Here is a 19,692-nt window from a genome sequence, read left to right as displayed (position 1 = left end):
GGTCAGGGAATGACCACTGCATATCCCGGAGCAATATGGCCTTAGTTGCTAATGCTCCTAAAAACTAACTAACCAACCACCCTGTGTGTAATACCACACAGTTGGTACGTTTCTCTGGAGTTACTTCTACCCATATGCAGTACTGTGTCAATGTTAAAACTTCAGTTGCCATTTCTCAGCCCAACTTTTCTAGATCATGTTGCAGTAGCATACTGTAACAACCCTGCCAACCTTCATAACTTAGACATATACCTTCATCAATATCATTGATAAATATAGAAAACAACAATAGGCCCAACACCGAACCCTTGTGGACCACTAATAACATTAGTCTACGAAGAGCAGTGTCCATTGATTACCACTGTCTTCCCCCACTCAACCACCCTTTTATCCATTGTAGCAACTTAGCCTTAATGCCATACTGCTACAATTTGTACAGTAGTCTTCCATGTGTAAGAGTATCAAAAGCTCTCCTGAAATCCAAGTATACGGTATCAAAATTATTTTTTACATCCAGTTTCCTTATAACCACATCATAGTATCCAATCAAATTGATCAGACAAGACTTCCCCTTAACAAACCCATGCTGTGTCTAAATTATTACTGCAGTCTTGTCTAGGTTATCCTGTAATGCTTCTTTAACCAGTGACTCCATTATTTTCCCTTGTACAGAAGTTAAACTAACAGGTCTGTAATTATTTGTCACCCTTTGATCCCCCTATGTGAATTTGAGATACATTTGCACATCTCCAGTCTGTTGGGACCCCTCCTGAGTCCAAGGATACCCTCATAATTATGGCTAAGGGTTTTGCTTACTTCCTTTGCTGTCTCCTTTTATATAACTGGATAGATCCCATCCATCCCAGGTGCCTTTCTTATATTTAACTTCAACAATTTCTCCTCCACTTTGCTCTCAGTTATTACAAAATCGTTAATCTCCCTGTTAGAGTTTAATGAGCTTCTGCCCTCCACTTCCCTACAGAATTCTTCATGTGTGAATGTAGATGAAAAATACTCGTTCAGCTTGTCAGCTATCCGAGTCGAACCATTGATATCAAGTGGACCAACCTGATTCATTCTTGTCCTTCTAGAGTTTATAGAAGTAAAGAAGTCTTTGCTGTTTTTCTTTGCATCCTTTACCAAAGATTTCTTATAATCTGCTTCTGCTTGCCTAATCCCCCTATGTGACCTGATTACAGACTAGCTTATATCTATCATAGGCTTCTGTGTCGCCTGATAATTTTTATGCATTCCATGCATTTTTCTTCTCTTCCATGAGTCTTATTAGTTCATCTGGCATCCATTTAGGTCTAAACTTTGAACAGTATTTCTTAGTTGGTATGAAAAGCCTTGTAGCTTCCAAGATTAGATCCTTGAATGCTTCCCATTTAGAATTTGCTGTTGGTAACATCATCAGTTTGTCCTACTGTATAGAATTTAAAAACCATCTGGGACAATGAGTGATATAAAAATAAGATTAAGAGTGTGTTATGGGTGATTTTAACTTCCCAGATATTGACTGGAACTTGGGCGCCTCCGTAGCCAGGTGGGAAGGAGCAGCAGTGCGTAGCACATGCTTCTTGATTAGACCGGGGTTCGAGCCTGTCACCACCAAATACGGAGGATGCAGAAAGGTCAGGGAATGACCACCGCATATTCCCAGAGCAATATGGCCTTAGTTGCTAATGCTCCTAAAAACCAAATAACAACAACGACTGGAACTTGTCTGTTGGTCACTCGCACTTCTACTCTCATTTTTACATCACCCATCATTGCCCAGAGTGTTAAGCCTTGTGACTGGAATGCCTTGAATGTAACTTTTACTTTTTTTTCTTGTTTCTTTTGAGTAATTGCCATTTGTGGTTTTGTTGATTATAAGGGCTTTCTGATCATCAACCCCTTGCGATAAGTGAGAAATACTGAAGCATTATAGGTAGTCTAAAACTGTTGAAGGCACCTCAAAACGTTTCCCCTACTTTGTAACTACTATTCCATCTCTGTGCAGAACTTCTTTAAACACAATATTCTATATTTTAAACACAGAATTCAAAAAAATTGAATATTTTAAACAGAATTCAAAACACAATCTGTTTTGAATTCTGACAGTTTCCCATAAAAATCTGCATTAGTTAAATGCTTTAAAATTCTTTTTAATTCAAGCTTCATTGGATGCTGTTTTCAACATTTTTGTAAGTTGGTCCTATGAAACTAAGTAAATAATATTTATGCACAGCCAAATGCAAACAGAAGTGGGCACAGAGCATTCCATTGGCATGCTTCCTGCCCACTATGCCAGTGCTAGTATTCTGCCAAATCACTTTATCAAAATCACGTGAACTTCTGTTAACTTGTGTTGTATTAAATGGTATTGCAACTTCATCAATTGTGCTTGTTTAGATTGAACTGTCTATGCATTTCTGCTATACAAAGATTAAAATTACAGTAAAGGTCACGTAAATTGGTGCAGTGAGCAGTGTGCTTTCTGCTTAGTCTTTTGATTTTTTTTTTTAATACATGTATATAAATGTTAGTGAAAATTTCAGTGCTGGCTATCACTAAACACAAAACTCAAGACTATCAGTTGTGGATAAAATTAGTCACTCAGGTTATAGAAAATGATAACAATAAATATCTGTAATTGCTGCCAAATTTGGTTATATTAATATTGTTATTTGGTTTTTTTTAGGAGCATTAGCAACTAAGGCCATATTACTCCGGGATATGCGGTGGTCATTCCCTGACCTTTCGGCATCCTCCGTATTTGGTGGTGACGGGCTCGAACCCCGGTCTAATCAAGAAGCGTGTGCTACACACTGCTGCTCCTTTCCACCTGGAAAGGAGCTACGGAAGCGCCGTTATATTAATAAAATTAATAATTAATAATGGATATTAATATATTATTCTCATTAATTTATTATTAATAATAAAATAATTAGTAATAGAATAATAGATAATACTAGAATTAATAATTTTGTCATATTAACATGTTTGCTGTCTCCTGTGCTTCAGTGTGCCTTAATTTTCAGATTATTGCAAAATCCTCAACATTCTGAAAATTCATAAATAATAGTTGAAAAGTATGTCGGAATTCATAGCTAAAAGTTAACACTTTTGAGTTGTTGTAAATCAGAACGAAACTCAAAATTTATCAAAAGTTTATTCCATATGCATCAGCTGACCTCAACACAGGCAAAAATCAAATAAAAACGTGTACTAAGCTTTAAACAAAAACAAAACATTGATATATAATATAATATCTTTATGCCAATAGTCCAGAGTTCAGTCAATGTGCTGACAGAATTGAGCAGTTAATTTCATGTGCCTTACTTTTACACCACTCATATACTAACAAGGGCCGCCGCAAGTGGATAGGTGAGGTAGGTGGCAGCAGGAGTTGACAAAAATTTTTTGACATTGCTTTTTGATTGGTTATCGTTTGTTAAAATTTTATTTCACTTACTGGTGGCATGTAGGGTTCAGCGCTACTGAAACTATCCACTTAATGTTGACCAATATACAATTACAGCACAGCACTTGGGTGCTTTTTGAATACTTATATACATTATGGCAGAGCAGTACTAGTAGTGCCATTTACCTTATAGACAAGACCTGTTGAGGACTATAAGGCTCTGAGAGGGAATAGTAAAATCAATGAAGGCAAAATTTTTACTGTTATAAAGGCTACCAGACCTAGGGGACCATAAATTCAAATTATGCAGAAAGAAGTTTAGATTGGATTGTAGCAAGTTTTCTTGCAGCCAGTGAGTTGTTGATTACTGGAACAAAAACTTCAAACTGTCAGGCTCAACTAACTCCACAGGCAGTTGAGGCTGACAGGTTTTTTTTTTTATGAAAATCCCAAACACGAGAGGTATTAGAACCTATAGTACTTAGCACTGTACTTGGGCTGGAGGTTGAGAAGATGAAAGAAGGTATTTGTTGACATTAGACTTGAACTTCTGTAGACTGTAATTTTCAGGAAATACGTATGAAGGAAGGTTGTTCCAGAAAACGCAGTTGAATGAATAAACGAGGAAGATGAAAAGTTAGTTCTGTGAGTTTGAAGTTGGACAGTAAATGGATGTTGGCTGGTGGCGGCATGTGTTCGGACTGTTTTGAAAGAGAGAGCGGGAATTATAGAAGCCAATTCAGAAGAACAGTGCCCATGGAAGTATCTGTAGAAAAGGCATTCAGCAGAGACAGTATGTCTATGAGACAGAGAGTGGAGAGACTCTGTTAGAGAGGAGTCATTAATTAACCTAACTGCCCTCTTCTGAATGGAATCTAGAAGCCTGAGAGAGGTTTTGGGGGCACCGCCCCAGATGTGGGAACAATATTCCATTGTAGGGTGTATTCGCAATTTGTACAAAGTGAACAGCTGTTTTGAAGAAAAGTTAAGCCGAGAGCGAAAAAGAAAACCAAGTTTTTTAGATGTAGAGGAAGCAGTATTTGTAATGTGCTTGTGCCAGGAGAGATTAGAATTCAGGGTAATCCCCAAAAGAGATATATCATTTTGCCTAGAACTCGGAGTGTCACCAAAGATAAGCATAGGAGCAGAAGAATCCTTTTTGCACGATATTTAAGACAAGACTGAGCTTTAGAAGGATTGAAATCAACTAAGTTGTCTTTGCCCCACTGGAGAATTACCTGGAGATCGGCATTTAAGGAATTGGTAGCAGAGCAGATATTCGAGAAGTTGAGGCTGATTGAGCAGGGCATTGTTTTTCAAAATGGAAAGTGGAATGCAATGTGCTATCATCAGCAAAACTATGAATAGGATTTCCAGTCAATGGAAGAAGGTCATTAATATACAAGAGGAAAAGAGTGGAGGAAAGAACTGAACCTTGGGGGTCACCAGCATTAGTGGAGAAGTTAGAAGACAGAGAGCCATCTACCATCACCCTCGGTGAGCGATCAGAGAGAACTGAATAACCAATTACAAAAACCAGTTGGCAAACCATAAGATGGAAGCCTGTTTAGAAGACCTTTATGCCAAACACGATAGGTTGAAGAAATTGAAAGGTAAACTGGATGCAAGGAAAGAAGTACATAGTTAGTCTATTTTCTTAACAGTTTTTTATGTATCTTATTTTATTATTATTGTTTTTTTTATATCTGCTTTTGTATTTTGATTATTTTTTATTTATTGTTATTTTATTGTTTTGGAATTAATGTTGATTATTATTATTTCATTCTTTTGTAATTAGTGTTGGTTATTATTTATTTTTATTCATTTATTTTTTTTTTTTCTGGCTGGTGCAACAAAATCCTGTGTGAGGAAGCCACAGAACTTTGCTGCACCGGCCAAAAAAATATAAATGATGACACTATATGGGTAATATTAATATTAGAGACCTTAACTATGAAAGGTTTAAAGATAAATTTACTAGTCATTCAAATACAGCAGGCCCCCGTTATAACGCGGTTCGCTTTACACTGATTCGCTATAACGCTGTTCTTATATTATAACCCGTATCTGACTATAACGCTCTTTTACAGATTGCATTTTTGGCATATTTAACGAAATCGTTTCATTTGATGGAGTCGATAGCTTGAAAATGAATAGCAAAACAGCATTAAAACGTTTCCCACGCCGACTTGAGAAATTTTCCCATGCTCGGTGAAATTTTCTCATATGCTAATTTAATTGCAGTACAGTCACTTGTTACATATTCTGAGATCAACATTTTAAAAAATGATCAAGTATATTGCTTGTAATATTTACGTTATCCAAAGTCTAGTCATCACTCTGTACAGTATTAGACATCGTGCGTAACGGACAGTTTACTTGAACATTGTATCGTAATTAATGCAACCAACGCATTTCCATTTTCGAAGAATTAATAATGGCCGATAAGAATGAAAAAGCAACAATGTCTGGGTGCAGTACGAAGACTATAAATGTAAGAAAAAGACTGAATTTGAAAATTAAATTAGACGTTTTGAAGCGAATCGATTCCTGTCAATGACAAGCAGATGTGTGTCATAATTTAGGACCTGCAAGTTTAACTGTAAGAACAATTATAAAAAAATGAAGAATTAATTTTAGCAGTGGGAAAGATAGCTGTTCCACTTCAAGCAACTAGGGCTAGGCCCGGCTATTAGGATTGAAATGGAAAGACGTTAACTAATTTTATTGAAGATAATATCCAATGCAGAATTCATTAAGTTAAATATTTTAAAAAAAAAGAGAGAGAGAGAGAGAGAGAGATTAGCCAATATGATGATCTGAAGAAAACTCGCCCAAAAAAAAAAAAAAAAAAAATGTGGAACCATTTAAAACTGGTAAGGGCTGGTTGAATAGATTTAAAATCTAGGGAGAAGCCGCAAGTGCAGATCAAGGAGCGGAAACTTTCAAAAAAGAACTTAAAATTATTGAAGAGGGGTATTATGTGTTATACCTCTCAACAAGTTTATAACATAGATGAAGCATTACTTTTGTGGAAATGAATGCCTAAAAGAAATTTCATATTGAAAGAAGAAAAAACATGCCAGGTTTCAAAGCAGCGAAGGATCGGGTGCCTTTATTGTTGGGTGGTATTTAAAATCCCACTGCGGGGGATTTAAAATTAATACCCCTTTTAGTTTATTTAGAAGAGGGCCAAAGTTAAACCCAAAATCAACACATTTTTCATGATTAAATTCATCAATTAAATTCATGATTTTAATCAGAATTTTAAGTTTAATTTTGATACATAAGTAGTTACCACATATTTATATACGTATGTAATGCAGAATATTTTATATGTACAAATATTTGAATATTAAATATTTTGACCGACATTTGTTCATCTTTTCACTACCGTTTATTATTGATTAGGAAATATCCTATGGCATCGACTGCAACTTACAAATACATATGTTACCTTATGGGAATGCGGAGCTCGCTTAGCGCGGATTCACTTAGCGCTCTGTTTTTCCGGAACGAATTATCAGCGTTAAGCAGGGGTCACCTGTAATGGATAACAAAAAGGTTTTTTTTTTTTTTTTTTATGTAACTGCAAATTATTTCCATTTGATGATTTTGTGAACATTGAAATTAGTGGATTGCTTTTAACTAAATGCGGAGAGTTTCCCAAATGCAAACATAGATAGAACAAGCTGGTGAAAGAGGAGATGACAGTGTAGAAAAAGGACGTCGTGTGCCAGGATGCTTGGAAGGCAGTAGATATAAAATTTTACAACTTCACACACCATATTCCCTAACATTTTCCCCACTGCAATAATTCATTGTGATTATTAGTAATGCAAGGAAGCCTAAGGCTTATGCTGCACCAGCTGAAAAAAAAAAGTAACAAAAAAAAAGAGTAAAATAATAATAGAAATAAAATGAATAAATAATAAAAGAAAAGGAAATAGACAACCTATGCATTTCCCTCCTCCCATAAGTAACTATCCAGCCGACCTTTGAATTTCCCCAAAGTGTCAGCCTCATCTACCCATTTAAATAACTTATTCCAGTAATTTATAACTCACTAGTTAAAATAAAACTTCCTGCAATCCAGTCTAAACATCTGCCCCCCTGGTAACTTCAATTTATGGCCCATAGTACTGGAATCATTTATAACTGTGAAAATTTCTTCCTCGTTCATTTTACTTTTGCCTTTCAGAAGTCTCCTCTAAGATGCGTAGTTTCCAAGCTCTGCAACCCACATATTCAGTCTTTCCTCATATTGATGCCCTTTTGCCGATCTCACCAGGCGAGCTGCCTGTCTTCAGACCCTTTCAAGAAGCACAATGTCTTTCTTTATGTGCAAGTCTCCATACTTGAACACAGTGTTCTAAGTGTGGTCTAACAACAGCCTTATGTTGGGATTATGACATCCTTATCTCTGCTATCAATTGTTCAATAAATCATTGATAGGACACCATGGCCTTCCCACCTGTCTACAATACAGTCCTCACTTCATGTTGGACTGTATCGTAACTCTCAAGTCCTTTTCTTCCTCTGCTCACTTTAATTCAACTCCACCAAGTGTATAAGTTATTTTGGGGTTGCCGTTCCCCAGGTGAAAGACCTTGCATTTTGCTGAATTGAACCATAGCTGCCACTTTTCTGACTATCCCTGAAATCTATCTAGGTCACTCTGAAGAAGTTCTGCTTGGCAGTGATCATTAACTACTCTACCAATCTTTACATCATCTGCAAATTTAGACATCATGCCCTCTATCCCTTTGTTTATGTCATTTAAGAAAATCAAAAACAATGGTGATTCCAATACTGATCCTTTGGGAACCCCACTTCTTAAATTAACCCAATATGAAGAATAACCATTTATCACAACTCTCTGCCTCCTGCCCTGAAGCCATCTTGCTATCTGTCTAAGGATTTCTCTGTGATTCCAACCTGTTCCAGCTTATAAAATAACTGCTTGTATGGGATGGAGTCAGATGCTTTGCTGAAATCTAACTAAACAATGTCGAAATTATTCCCTAAACCCAGCTTATGAGTGGCCCTGTTAAAATAGCTTACCAAATTTGTTAATCATGATTTCCCCTTTACAAAATGCTGTGTATCCTTCAGAATTTCATTTCTATCTAAATGATCCTGAATTCCACCCTTGATCTATTTTCCCTACTACTGAAGTTAGACTGACCGGTCGATAATTTCCAAAGAATCTCTCCCGAGTCCAGTGATGCTATCATAATTACCCTAAATGGTTCAATGCACTCACCTGCCACCTCCCTTAAAATTATAGGGTACATGCTGTCAACCCAAATTTAAGGCTGAACTAGACAAACGTTTGTAGTGACTGGAGGGGTGAAATGGGAAGATTTTATTTATTTATTTTATTTTTATTTTTTGGCTGATGCTCCATAAGCTTGCATCACATGCCTCAACTAATGCTAATGCTAACCCCGGGGCCTTGCCTGTAGGCACAAAAATTTTTCATTACATAATCATGTGAAATTTCAATATCACTAATTACATATTTTTCAACTTCGCTTCCATAATTTCTCATTGACATAGAGTTTTTCTTCTGTAAATATTGATGCAAAGTAACTGTTGAATTCATCTGTAACATCAGCTGGGGTATCTAATACTATCCCAGATCCATTACATAAGTGTCCGATGTGGTTTGCCCTTCTCTTCTTTGCATTTATATATGTGAAGAATTCCTTATCCCCCCCTCTTAGCTCTCTTTGCCAGCGATTTCTCATAATCTGCCTTTGCCAGCCTACCAAAGTATTTCTTAAAGAGCTTTAATACACTTCAGTCATATGAAAAGAAACCTTGATTTCAGTTTTGAAATTTGATTCAGAGAATTGGGGATTTCAGTACAGATCTATTACATGATTTATGTGGTCCCGACCTCCATAAAGCACACCAGAATGCTTTATCTAACTTACTCCCACATTGCATTACATGATTTGTGAATGGCTCTAAGGTTTAAAGTATATATATTGTTTTCTTAATATATCCTGATTAAATTCTTTTGTCTGTAAAGGCAAGAACTAATCACAATCATCATTTAATAATTTTCATCATAATCCAAATCTTTTATTATAGTACTTCCAACTGGGTGTGCCAGTCACGATGAAAGTAGAAATCAATCCATCTGGACTGCTAGCTTTCCAGTGACTGTTTTCATTTTCATCATTATTTTCCAATAAAACGCCATAAAGTGACCCCTCATGCTCCTTGAAATGCCTTGCCTTGTGGAATGGCCTACTTTGTTTCTGGGAGTAGCCATTATGATGAGTAAACTGTGAGTACGATGGGATGCACATGGTTGGCAACATTGTTAAAGTAGGCTATAGTATTCAGATGGTGATCATCCAGTATCAGTGGATGTAATGTGTTCCATGAAAACATTCTCCCCACACTGTCACACTTCCTCACCACTCTATATTGACATACCCTGGTTGTGCCATTGGTATGAAACAACTGGAACTAGGATTTTTGAGACCAGAAATTGTTGGTGTTCCTATGTCCACCATGCCATAGCTGCTTATTTTTAGCTGAAGAATGGTATCCAGTGAGGTTTGTTGCCTGCCTTTTAGACTACACAGTTCGTTGCATTTTCTGTTTGCCTCTCACATCAACAATAGGTAGGGACAGTGTCCATGATGCGTGTCTGACACAGCTGGTGCTGACTGTTATACTACGTCTAAAGTCACTGATAGCCCATTCTCTCACTTTATTGTTGTCTCTCTCTCTCTCTCTCTCTCTCTCTCTCTCTCTCTCTCTCGCACACACACACACACACACACGGGTAGGAACAGGAAGAGATGGGAGGTACAGTTCTTTTGGCCATTGTGGTCTTTCATGATGATAGAAGGAAAACTTGATAAATATATAAATGATAGTTTTTGTCAAATTCTACCTCCAGTATGCCAGAAATGTCCAAACCATGAGCTGCATGCAGCCCATGGCAAAATATCAGCCAATTTTAAATTTAGTTTTCAAATATAAAACAAATTTATAAATAAATGAAGTTGCGTAAAACTTGATGCCTGCACCACTACTTCAGTTCTCAATGATTCCATGCTGTGAGCTACCCTCGCCTACATAGACGAGGGTAGTTCCCATTGCCGTTACTCATCCATACGCAGCATACTCATTGTGAACAAGTTATTATTCTTCTGATCTATCACCTGGTTTTATGTAAATCTGACTATATCTAATGTTTACAAATTATTTCAAAGCATGTTTCCTATGCATAACATATATTAAAATTTTTTGAATATTGCATGTCAAATTAGATGACCTTACCAAAATGTGAAACTGAAATAAATACTTTACATGCAAATTACTATGATCACTTGTGATCCATGAAAAATTGTTGTTCCAGATGTTAACCATGGCCTGCTAGTTAGTGATCATTGCTGTACAAGTTTGCCCCCCCCCATTTAAGGTATGATTACTGATATTGATATAAAGAAGTATTCTTAGAGAGAGACAAGGCTCTGAAGGGGGCTTGAGCAAATTAAATGAACTTAATGAAATTAAATAAACTCGAGAGGTTTATGATAATTTAAGGACAGATGCCTGTATATCTTAGCTTCCTGCATCGTTTTCGTGTGTGTGTGTGTACAGGGTGGCCAAAAAATTAACTTTACAACTTATAACGGTTGCCATTTTGGTTTGATTCGAACGTGACAGTGCATATTTGATCATCAAGCAGTGTAGACACGGCAAATTTGTTATGGAGCGCTTAAAGATTCAACAACGCGTTCGTATTATTAAAACGTACTACGAAAATCAGTCATCAATAACGGTGACCCTCAGAAAATTGCATTCAATTCTTGGCAGAAACAATATGCCTTCCAGACCCACAATTATTCGTTTAGTGGCTAATTTTGAGGAAAGTGGTGCTGTTGCAGATAGACCAAGGTCAGGTCACGTTAGAAGTGCACGCTCAGTGGAGAATATTGAAATTGCACATGAAAGTGTAGAAGAACCGACAACGTCCTCACGGCGATGTTCCCAACAAATTGGAATTTCACAGTCGTCTCTGCAGAATATTCTCAAAAAAGATTTGCATATGTATCCATATAAGATACAGTTGAATCAAGAACTTCAGCCTCGAGACATTGAACGCCGTCGCAACTACATTAATTCAATCTTACTCTTCTCCAATGAAGACCCGAATTTTTATGAGAAAGTCATAATAAGTGATGGAGCCCATTTCAACCTCAGCGGTTATGTTAACAAACACAATAGCCGCTATTGGGACACTGAAAATCCACAAGTGATTCATCAGCGACCATTACATCCTCGCTGAGTGACAGTGTGGTGTGGTGTGGAATTTGGTCAGGAGGTGTTATTGGACCTTATTTCTTCAAAGATGCTGCGGGTAACACTGTAACTGTGAACGACGACCATTACTGTGCCACAATCAAGAACTTTCTGTAACAGCAATCGGATGAACTGAGTTTGGAAAATGTGGTTTCAGCAAGATGGGGCTACATGTCACACAACATGAGCCACAATCAAAAATTTGAAGACAATGTTTCTACACCGATTAATCTCCAAAAGCAATGACATGGACTGGCCGTCAAGATCGCCAGATTTAACTGCTGCAGACTTTTTTCTGTGGGGTTATCTTAAAGGATGTGTCTATGCCAACAAGCCAACGTTGATTGAACGACTAAAGAACAATATTCGAGCAGCAGTAGTTGAAATATCACCTGAAATTTGTGTAAATGTTATGAGAAATGCTCTTGAAAGAATTTGCAGCAAGAGGCGGCCATTTGGCTGACATTATATTCCACAAATAATTGCAAGGTCTAAATAAAGCATTTATGTTAAAATATTTATTGTTTTGTCTTTATTATAGGAATTATTTGAAATGAAAGTTGTAAAGTTAATTTTTGGCCACCCTTTATATATATATACATACAAAAAGGAAAATGATGCAGGAAGCTATTAATTATAAAACACTATTTATATATTTTACTTTCTTCAGTAACTTATATATTCAAGATTTTTGCTTAGTCTGTGTTGTCTGTGATAGTATAATGAAAATATTTGAAAGTGGAAATGACTTAATCTGTTTCAGTTATTTTGCCCCATCTGCACAGTTTGTAATTGTTATTTTTTTACTTAGAAATCACATTGCAGTCTCAGAAAAGAATAAAGTTAGAAAGATTTGGAAAGGCTACTTAAAAAAAGTAAAGCAGGAGAAAATTAAACATGGAAAGTTCTTTGATGTATGGATTGAAGGTATGTACTTTTATATGGATTATTTCATGAAACATAGAAAATGAATATATCTCACTACAATTACCTTATATTCAACCATGCAAAAATGCCTAACTCTCAGGGATTTTTTTCAATCAACCAAAAATATGGAAATCACAAGGAGAAAGTTCCAAGATGCAGGAAGGATGTTTGAGCACATTTTAATGAAATATCTAACTTGTTAGATATTATATTATAATGATCTCACTCTTAAATGAGTTGTTTACAGTATAGTTAATTTTAAGGCTAAATAGGAAATAAACAGCTTAACTATGTGATCTTACAGCCATCACAGTTGAGTGGTCATATGCGATGGTGAAAATAAAAAGAAAAACAAGGGGGGGGGAAAGCATCAACTTTGATCGTAAATAACACAGATTTTACAGTTTTTATGAGTCTTACAGTACCAGCATAATTAATAGTAATAGTATTCGCCAATAAAGTGCAAGGAAGCCATAAGCTTTTGCTGCACTGGCTAAAATAAAAAAATAAAAAAAAACATTAAAATATTATGATGCGAAACACTGTCAATCACTAACACTGTTAAATGGCATACTTAATATTAAACAATTTCTTACATATATATCTCAATGTTAGTCCAGTTCATTTCTTTGTGATAATCTCCCGTTGTCTGGTGGGTGATCTTGATAATCTCTTGTTTTCTAATATATAAAATATGTTTTATGTATTATGAGCTCTTTTCAACAAATCCCATCCTTCCTCCTACATGAAATATCATAAAGAGAGCACCTTTAATTAGCAGTGGCTTAGTGTCAACTGATGAACTAACATTCTTGGTTTTTTTTCAACTTGTGTGAGAGCTATTAAGCCAAGTTTCATCTATAAACAATTGGCTACTCACTTCCTCTGTATTCATGAATACTTCTTATATATCTCATTCACCAGCTTACAGTATTATCACTTTTTTTTATTTTCTTAAAATAAGACTTGGATTTATGCTTTCTCCGTGTGTGTGTGTCAGTCATTTTATAATCTTTATTAAACTTGTATTCTGTTAAGTATTTAGTCTTTCAGTTTTTCAGGAATTTCTCTTTTTTGCAAAATGCTTGATTTGTCACATGAAATGTTGTTGTTATTCGGTTTTTAGGAGCATTAGCAACTAAGGCCATATTGCTCCAGGGATATGCGGTGGTCATTACCTGACCTTTCCGCACCCTCCGTATTTGGTGGTCACAGGCTCGAACCCTGGTCTAATCAAGAAGCGTGTGCTACGCACTGCTGCTCCTGCCCACCTGGCTACGGAGGCACCAAATCGCATGAAATGAGTTTATTTCTGTATTACTCATTTATCAAAATTGCTAATATGGGTTGAATATTTTTTTTTTTTTTTAGAGATTTAAAAGATTCAACATTTTCATCAATTTACTCTTCTCATTGCTTATTTGATACATGCTTGATCAAGACTACTGTTTCCCAACCTGTGGACCATATAACTTTACTGTCTAGTCTTCAGGACTGTAAAACAGAATTTTTTTAGGCAGCAATCCCAATAACAGTGATGAGATGTACAAATATGCCTATAATGACTTAATGTATACTAACATATGTTAAGTACATAACGCTGTATATAAGAAATAGTTAATGTATACGCAATATATAGTTTAATTTTCTTTTTTATATTTTATATATATTTTTTATTTATTATTATTATTTTATTTATTTATTTTTTTGTGGTCAATGGTGCATACCTCTTACAGAGCAGCCAGCTCTGTGGATTTATGACACAGTCTCTTTTACTCAAACCCCTTTTGTAATATAGTTGATGATAGTTTCTCCATCTCTTTGCAAAAACTCAGTTTTTCTATATCTTTTTTATTTTTTACATCAAAATAATAAAACTATGTTTATATTGGATTTAAAAAAAATATTTTTTGCAAATTTCTGTTTATTTTCATTAACAATTTGGCTGTCAGGTATGCCGTGGTATTATTCTCTACTGTGTGCAGTCACTTCATTTAAATTGTGTAGTGCAAAGTTAATCAACAGCTTTCGGTTAGATGGCAAAGAAATACAATATAATTTCAGAAGATATATATATATATATATATATATATATATATATATATATATGAGTTAAGTTAATAGTGGTAAGAGTTTTTAAAGGTAAAATATGATATACTAGCTTATCAGGTAAACCAAAAACCATGGCGGGTACCCAACGTGACCTGGAAAAAATCAATATATGCCATGACATAAGCAATAAATTATAAACATATATAAAAAAATATCATTAAAATGTTAATTATGGCAATAAGATACTTTGAAAGGGACTTTTTCTAGGGCTAACCCTTTCAATGTATCAACCATAATTAACGAGCTATCCGTTTCTGTAGTCATCGTCCAGCATAACTATGTCCAAATATATGTAAAATAGTAGTAAGTTAGAGCCAAAAGGTAGTGAAGAGAATAAAATTTTGTTAATTAATCCCAAATTTAGCAGTAAGCTGGCAAGATGACTGTTAGCCCGACGGATAGCCAAAATTTAAATTAAAATTATAGAAAGAGCTATAATTATTGTTAGGCATATGTGCGTAGTTGATAGTAAATGCAGTCACGGTAGTCTAAGCAAAAATAACAGTGGGAGCTATCGCTAACCAAGGCGAACGGAAAAAGGTATAAGAATAGATATAGTACCTCAATCCCCCTCGAATACTCTAATAGTTCATGAGGTATGAATAAATAGGGATAAGAAAGTGAAAGTTAAACAGCAAAGAAAAAGTAAAATAATTAACATAGGATGCAACCTTATAGTAAGGTATCCTGGTTAGAATGCGTTAAGATTAAAATAAGAATGCTTACCACCGTATAGCCAAAGTACTAAAAAACCACGTGTATTGGCACGTGTAGCATATATAACTACCGGTAGTAGCCCCCCCCCCAGGAAATGTAATAGCTAAGTTAAGTGATAAAATAAGTATAATTACATGTAGCGCCCTCTGCAGTTTTTATATCCTGCATAATATTACACATAGAAAAGCCGTCAAATAAGTATCTCTCGAAGTCATAGTAGAAGTTTACAGAATAAGTTCCTACCCATGGAGCAAATATAGGTACACGTTTTTAATGCGTGTAAGCTATATGCAACTTACTCCATGAGCAGTGCCTACTACAAAGGGTACTAGGAAAGTTTTGCAATACAGCTTTGTTTATTTAATTTTTTCCAAGTAATTTCCTCTACATTCAATACACCTCTCCATCCTCCGAAACCAATCTTTAAACCAGTTCTGCCAAGTTTCACTAGGGAGTAAAGCACACTCGTTGTCCCAAGCCCGTAGAAGGTCCTCATCACTGGAAAACCGCCTCCCTTTTAGCTTCATTTTCACGTGCGGGAACAGTGCAAAGTCGCAGGGAGCAAGGTCTGGACTGTAGGGAGGGTGCTCGAGAAGTTTCAGTCCTGTCGTGGTCAAATATTCGGTGCAGGCTTTGGCGCGGTGAGCTGGAGCATTTTCGTGATGGAGGTACCAGGTGTCCATTCTTGACTTTGGCCGCAGGTTCTTCATAGATCCAATGACTTTAGGCAGGCATTGTTCAGTATACCACTTAGCTGTGACTGTCTTCTGCGTGTCCAAAACGACACGTTCCACAATTCCACTCGATTTGAAAAATACAGCTATCATTTTCTTCTTTACAGATCGGGATTTTCTGACAATTACGGGTGTGTCGTCATCATCAAAGACCCAAACTTTGTTTTGAGCCTTGGTCGGCAGATTGTAATAGTACAGCCAAGTCTCGTCACCTGTCACGATGTTGTTCACATACCGAGATTGTCCCTTATCAAACTTGTTTAACATCTCCCGGCACCAAGTCACACGTCGTGTCATCTGCTCTTCAGTCAGTTGATGCGGCACCCAGAGAGAACAAAGTTTCTTCACGTGCAAATGATCTTGCAGAATCGAACGAATTGCTGGTGCATTTAGGCCCAAAGTATCCTCTATCTGTTGGTAGGTCACTCGCCTGTTTTCGTCAAGCATTTTCCTCACAGCAGTAACGTTTTCCTCCGTAACTGACGTTCGTGGCCTTCCCGGCCTCTCAGAATCCTCCAGAGTGAAATTTCCCCTTTGGAATTCTCTATACCACCTGAATATCGTTGTACGATGTGGACAATCATCATCTAGTGCAAGAGTCATTTCTTCTAAGCACTGGTCTATGGTTAAACCACGCACGAAATTATACCACAAAACTGTCCTTATCTCATTTCGTGACCACGATGCCATTGCAAGCACTTTACACTCTCGCTACTAATGAATAACTGAGCCCATCGACTTGGCACGGCGGCTACTATGCACGTATGAACATGTCTCAACATGCATCAACAAGCAGCTTCCTGTGATTCATTGTTGCGTCATATTGCAAAACTCTCCTAGTACCCTTTGTATTTACATAATTACATATCCAACGAAATTTATCTAAGCCAAAGAAACACCTACGAAAATTTTACAAAGGCTATGTTATTTTAGTGCCTGTTTAGGACTTTATCTATAATACTCTGCGTTAAGGTTATAATTCCCCTTGTTGTTTGCTATCAATATGGCTCTATACAGATATCTTGTAATTATGTGGTGTGGGAAGCAATTTCTTAATAACTTGGATCTGAATTCAATGAGTGTATCTATAATATAATCAGTCTGGTTACATATGTATAATCTTCTGATGCTTTGTGCGATTATGATATTGCGATGTAACCTTTTTGAGATATTCGAGTTCCAGTTAGTGAGGTCAATAGTATTAAAATGAAAATCTTTGCGTTTATCATACAGTTTGGTGTGTGCGGTATTGTTATCTATCCTTATATCCAAGTCCAGGAAGGTAGCATATTTGGAATTATTAGTGTTGGTGCATTCTAATGTTAATTCAGGCGGATAATATTTAATTGCTTCTGTCAGGAAGTCAGGCATGTTAAAAACTATCAAATCGTCAATATATCTGTATAGAACCATATTGTGTTTAAAATTATATTCAAAGTGGTGTAGGTATAAATTAGCCACTATACAAGAGCTACATGCACCCATCGGTATACCTGTGTGTTGCCTATAAAGATTACTGCCATTAAATATGTAGTTATTGAAGATACAAAGGTTAAAAAGGTCATCCCAGTAGTGTTTCTCACAGGGTAAGATATTTTTGTATTTATCATAATAATCGCAGAACACAGTTTTTAGGCTGTTATGCGGGATGCTAGTAAACAAGTTATTAAAGTCAAATGTATTGATATGTTCTATCGTATTGATGCCTGTGTTGCTATTAATGTAATTTAATACCGGTCTATTATTGAGAATAATATTTGAATGACCTATGTTATCAAAAATAATTTTAAGTAAATTAACGAGTTTGCGATGCGGAATCTTAGCGTAGCTATCCCTACACGAAGTTATAAATCTAAAACCAGTAGGATTTTTATGAAACTTAGGTATACAGTATATGTATGGGTATATAGTGGTATGGTTAGTAAGCTTTAATTTTTTATGCCAAGCACGTATTTTCTTAGTAATAGCGTTTCGTTTGTCCGTTACTATTTTGTGTGAACTTAACAATAAATGTTAAGTTCACACAAAATAGTAACGTTCACACAAAATAAAACAAAAAATGAACTTAACAATAGTGCTACTATTGTTAAGTTCATTTAGTAATGCGGTAGTGTAAAATTTTTTACATATAATACTGTAATTATTAGAGGCTTTATCAATAGTAGTAATTATAAACTTATTTTGTATCAGTTTAAGCTTCTGCTTAATTGTATCTATATTAAAAACCTTAGTAGGTGGTAGTTTCTTGCATATGGACTTTATCTGTTTATTGATGGCCTGAAAGGTGAGCGTAAGCCACTTGTGGAAGGCTTCCAAGGATATGTTATATTTGTAGGATAACTTTAGGCTGAACTTCATTATATCTGAGTGTAGTTGTTTAATGATGGCGTTGGTATTAATATTGGTATTTGGTCGAAATTTAAATCCAAATGATAGAATCTCACGTAGCTCAGGATAGTCTATAATGCTCAAATCTCCAGTGATAATGTGTTTATAGTGTGCGTCCACAAATGTCTGATATTGCGGTAAATGGCAAAAGCAAAGCAAACCGCCTCAATATCACTATTGACGAGGTTAGTAGCTGCTTTTTTATAATTACAGACTGTAAGTTCAAACGGTTTGTTATAGCTGAATCTGGTGCGTATCTGTGCATTTGTAATAGGCAAATCACTTATATATACGTTAATGATTTTATCTAGGCAGACATAATCAAATAATGCGTGGCTGAATTTAATGTTGATATATTCATATGTAACCTTAGTTTTTTTATATACACAAGATTTTTCATGTATTGTAAAATCTGAAAAAGGTGGTAGCATGTTTTCCTGCATAACACATGTAGATGTGATTTTTCAATTTCAGGCAGCAGAAAACATGACATAATCAGACGTTTGCAAACAAATAAGCTTGAAGTCAGTATACGAGAAAGGCAAAGAACGCAATCAGAAGCTAGTTATTGTAGAGTGATTTTTTCTGTAAACATATTTGTGTGATGTTTCTGACCAAATTACTGTTTCCAGAGATTTCACAGATGTTTGATTTTATTTTTATTACATTTCCCTAGGAATGTAATAAAAATAAATCACACAGTGTAAAAAAACATTATGGAAATCTTAAAGTCTCGAAACTTTATTAGACATGTTGGGCAGACAACTTGTGTAGTTGGATCCTTGATTTTCGTCAAATCAGACAAATGCTAATTTATTGTGATTTTTTTCTTGTAGAGGATCTGTGTTCTCATTTTGAATTTAAAATCAATCTTGTGAATTTTAACCAAATAGGATAGTATAGGCTATTAAGAAGTATTTTTTGGAATTTGCTGTATTTATAGCCCTGGCACGTTCCATTGCCGTGTTTCAAAAGCATGGTGGTGGTGTCTGTATGTGGGGGGGGGGGGATTGAGTAGGCAAAAGGAAGAGAAGTAGGATAGAAGGAAAGTTCCTGTCCCCTCGTATTACA

At 35.8% G+C, this 19,692-nt stretch overlaps 1 protein-coding gene across 1 annotated transcript in view; it reads left to right on the top strand.

Annotated features, from left to right (window-relative positions):
- The window catches only part of LOC150088362 (ribosome biogenesis protein NOP53-like), a 173,618-nt gene that overhangs the window by 24,382 nt on the left and 129,544 nt on the right, over nt 1-19,692 (top strand). Inside the window, exon 4 of the mRNA XM_090370742.1 lies at nt 12,555-12,670. Within this exon, the coding sequence (XP_090226868.1) occupies nt 12,555-12,670 (116 nt within the window). The remainder of the gene's footprint in view (nt 1-12,554; nt 12,671-19,692) is intronic.

Source organism: Mastigoproctus giganteus, chromosome 3 (genome assembly GCF_048544385.1).
Source record: "Mastigoproctus giganteus isolate SK-2022 chromosome 3, ASM4854438v1, whole genome shotgun sequence".
Taxonomy (NCBI): Eukaryota; Metazoa; Arthropoda; class Arachnida; order Uropygi; family Thelyphonidae; genus Mastigoproctus; species Mastigoproctus giganteus.
This window is presented reverse-complemented; position numbering and strand designations above follow the sequence as displayed.